General features: G+C 41.6%; 1 protein-coding gene across 1 annotated transcript in view; it reads right to left on the bottom strand.

Moving 5' to 3' along the window:
* Positions 1-4,447, bottom strand: part of Gk5 (glycerol kinase 5 (putative)) — a gene marked incomplete at its 5' end in the record, with an annotated part of 41,101 nt that overhangs the window by 16,877 nt on the left and 19,777 nt on the right. The window contains 2 exon segments of the mRNA XM_013506263.1: positions 2,162-2,266; positions 4,211-4,337. Of these exon segments, the coding sequence (XP_013361717.1) occupies positions 2,162-2,266; positions 4,211-4,337 (232 nt within the window).

Here is a 4,447-nt window from a genome sequence, read left to right as displayed (position 1 = left end):
TAGTTGGGACCACAGGCACACTCCACTACTCACAGCTTTAGTTTTCAAAAGTGGTTCGTGTACTATACGCCTAGCCTGTCGGTCTGCGGGGGCGGGGAGGACCACTGGTGTCCTTGCAGCACAGGAAGCTCCAGGGACATTCTGAGCTCTCATTTACTTACTGACTGAATAAAAGCGGGAAGATGTGAAAGTATTTATAAGGCTGAAATAGCAAAACAGATGAAAGAGTGAAGAAGGGGACCAAAAACGAGCCAAAAGTTTGAAAGATGAACAGACGAGGGCTCAAATTTAAGATAAAGGGGGAGAAAGGGAGAAAGAAGTGCTGCGCCCAGCACTTGGTGCTAATACCTTGGCATACAATGTTTCACATGAGACACAGATTCATGGTTGTTATACAACTATGAAATATAGTTTTATAATACATAGGCTATTCATTAGCATAAGAGCCAAACAGCAGAAACAGCCTAAATGTTCACCAACTGATGGATAAATTATGACTTACTCATATAATGAACTATTCAGCATAAAAATATGAAGTACATGCTACAACCCATGTGAACCTTCAAAACATGCTGAAGAAAATATTCAGTTACAAAATATCATGTACATGTAATCTCCGCTCTCTGGAAGGCTGAGGCAGGAGGATTGCAAATTCAGGCCCAGCTCTGGCAACTTGGTAACTTAGCAAGACTCTCAAAAAAAATTCTATACCAGCTAGTCTATTAATATAAAATATCCAGAATAAGTGAATCCAGAGAGACAGAAAGCAGACTAATGTAACTCAGGGGTGGGGGCAGCAGAAGGAATAGAGGTTAGAAGGGAATCAATGTTAATGGGTAGGGTGTTTTAAAGTTTATTATTATTTGGTGTTTTGAGACAGTATCTCACTGTATAGCCCAGGCTGGCCACAAACTTGAATCTTCCTGCCTCAGCCTCCTGAGTGCTGGCATTACAGGTGTGTGCCACCGTGCCTAGCAAGGATGTCTCTTTGAGAGGAAATTAAAATATTCTACAGTTAGATTGTAGTGATGTCTGCAAACCTCATGAATATTCTAAAAATCAACAACTGTATACTTTAGATGAATTATATAGTACATGGATTGTATCTCAACAAAGCAATTAAGGAAAAGTGAAAAATACTGCACAAACCATCCTTTAAGTGGTTCACGTCTCTCCTTCATGCGGCACAGACATCAATGTGCTACGCAGCCACACGGGTATTTGTGCTTGTGCAATGTTCCCCTGCATTAACACGCTGACATTTACTTAACTGTTTGTTATTAAACCAAATTATTTCTAACTGCTGTGTTAAACCCCCGTGTCTCGGCACAGCATGTTACACCGCCATGATTTTTACACGAAAATACAGACGTGTTCACTTTATAGGGGATGAAGAGACATAGGGCTGCACCCTATAAAAGGACAGCTGCGTAGTGGGCTGGGACAGAGCTCAAGGGTAGAGCACTCACGTAACACGTACGATGCCCCGGATGCAGCCCCCGCGCAGAAAAAGATGTGCCCTGCCCAGCTGCTAACCCACACTCATCCCGACAGAGAGTATGAGCACTTCTTTCTCCGCAGTTCCACCAGTGCCGAGTATCATCAAACTTACTAATCTCTCATAACAGACGAAAAATAACGATGGGTGATAATGTAGATGTGCATTACTTTGATTACTGAATGTGAACATCATTTTTAATAGTCATTTTTATTAAGAAATCCCCATGTTTCTTTCCTTTTTCTATTTTTTTGTCATTGTATTATCCTGACATGATACAAGTTGTTTTTATCCATTTGTCTTGTAATTTTATTTACAGCATACCTCTCCCTATATATTCTAATATTTCATATACTTAAATCTATTATTCTTTTTACTTATGGCTCCTAGTTTATTTTTATTTATTTATTTACTTTTCGGTACCGGGAATCGAACTCAGGACCTCATACTCGGGGCAAGAGCTGTGCTGTTGAGCTAGACCCCAGCCCCTGGTTCGGCTTCGTATCTAGTTTTTACCACCCCAATATCGTGAAAATATGGTATTTTCTTCTGCTACAAGGCATTTTATTTGAATAATCCAATCACTGACCACTGATCTACGGTCACGTGGCAGACCTGAACTCTTAAGTCTGGCCCGTGAAATGCACTGAAAAGAAGACGTACCTAATTGCTGAGCCCACTGTATGGCGGTCCCAGTGTCTCCCGCGTTGACTTCAGCTAAGTACACGACTTCTTGCCCAATCTTCCACCCAATTAACGGATAAAAGCCTTAGGAAGCAAGGAAGCAAACAAATAACGTAAGTCAGATGGTAACTGCAATTCAGGCCACCAGAACCTTCCACAGCCTGTACCTTATCTTTGAGCTCTCCCTTTTTTTTCTATTTACTTGGCCCAAGCTTGCTCTGCAGAGCCAGTTTCTCTCCAGCTCCTTATTTCTGCTTTCTTAAACTTCGCCACTGCTTAAATAAACAATTCAGGCAACTATACTAGAACAGTTTGATGATATGCAAAACATGGCAAAGTTCCCATGACGTCAGGCTGCCTGAGCACAAATCCTAGCGCTCGCATACTTACCAGCTCTTATTTTACCAGTTACCAGTTTTAACCTTGGTTTCTTCATCTGTAAAATGGTCCACCTACCTCAGAGAGATGCTGTAGGAATGGCCTGAATTAATATATGAAAAGAACTTAAACCAGTGCCTCCCATAAAATATGAGCTAAAAACATTAGTTTGGTTGGAGGGGGCTCTGGGGATTGAACCCAGGGCCTCATGCACGCTGGACAAGTGCTCTACCACTGCGCTGTATTGCCAGCACCTGAATATTATATAACAGTAAATACTTTATATACAGTATATATATACTATATATTTAACAGTATATGCAACAGTAAATACTTTATATAACAGTAAATAACAGTATAATATAACAGTAAATACTTTAATCAGAAATAAAGGTTACTATGAGACTGGTTTGCTCTAGAGAACTAACCATGCTAACTCACAGTTCATAGGGGAAGAGACCATAGAGAAAAGATTTAATTTTTTTTTTTTTTTCTTTTTTGCGGTACCGGGGATTGAACTCATAACCTTGTGCTTGCCAGGCAGGCACTTATGCCACTGAGCTATATCCCCAGCCCCGAGAAAAGATTTACAACCAACTCTGACTAACTGTGTGAGGAGACCAGCACCCAGATTATGAGGCCCCAGCTCCAGAGCACAGCACCACACACCAGATCTTTTCGTTTGCACTTTGCAAGGTTTCTTCCATTTGGGAGTGAATTCTTAGCAACTATCACTGAAATCTTAAACATGCATGGACCACTAGATGACAACTACTATCCAAGAACATTTCACAAAAAGAGCAATAATTTCCTGACAATGTGGTGGCACACACCTGTAATCCCAGCACTCAGGAGGCTGAGGCAGGAGGATTGCTGTGTATTTGAGGCCATCCTGGGCTACATAGTGAATTCAAGGCCAGCCTGAACTACACAGCGAGACCATGTCTCAAAGAAGAAAAGAATAATTTCCCAAAACCCAGAAAAAATATTAGGTGTGGGGCTACAGCACTATGGTAAAGCACTTGCTTAGCATGTGCAAGGCCTTATGTTTGATCCACAACTCTCCCAAAAGGAAACAAAGGAAAAGGAAAACAAGTTAGAAGGCCAAGTGCGGTGGCGCACACCTGTAATCCCAGTGCTAGGTAGGCTGAGGCAGGAGGATCTCTGTGCGTTCAAGGCCAGCCTCCGCTACAAAGTGAGTTCAAGGCTGGGCCAAACTGCATGGTGAAACCCTGTCTCAAAAAGACCAAAAAAGGGCCAGAGATATAGCTCAGCAGCATAAGTGCTTGCCTGGCAAGCCTGAGGTCATGAGTTTGATTCCCAGTACCAAAAAAAAAACAAAGAACACAAATTAGAGCCGCGATAGGAAATAAAACATACGAAAAAATGAAATACTTGGAGAACTGTCCAAAATACCCTAATCCTTCTGGTTTTTTCTATAACATCTCTTTTATTTTTTAATGCTGTTAATTTAAAGGAAAGAAAATAGGGGTTGTCTCTAATAGCAATAACAATAATAATCATACTCCTATTGTGTTCCACAATAACTTTAACATAAAATGGGAAAATAGTGTAAAAAACACAAAACAAATAAATATACATGGAAAAAGTGGTGTTTTATTTAAAAACAGAGTGATTCCAAGTATTTACCTGAGGCACTGTACGGAGGGTCCTTGCCAGTATTTATATCCAGAAAAGTCCCCGTTCCCATGGTTAACTTCACGTCCCCCGTCTGGAAGCAGCATTCTCCAAACATGGCCGACTGCTGGTCGCCGACCTATGGGCACAGCGGGCGTCACCCAGGCCCTGGGGCGATCCGCCCCGTCCCATCGCCTCGCTTACTGCACCCTCTTTGCTTTTTCTTCTTCTTTTTTCCTTCCCAGTACT

This window comes from Chinchilla lanigera, unplaced genomic scaffold (genome assembly GCF_000276665.1).
Source record: "Chinchilla lanigera isolate Chin_1 unplaced genomic scaffold, ChiLan1.0 scaffold00107, whole genome shotgun sequence".
NCBI classification, from domain to species: Eukaryota; Metazoa; Chordata; class Mammalia; order Rodentia; family Chinchillidae; genus Chinchilla; species Chinchilla lanigera.
The sequence above is the reverse complement of the archived record's forward strand: the minus strand, read 5'-3'. Positions and strand labels throughout refer to the sequence as shown.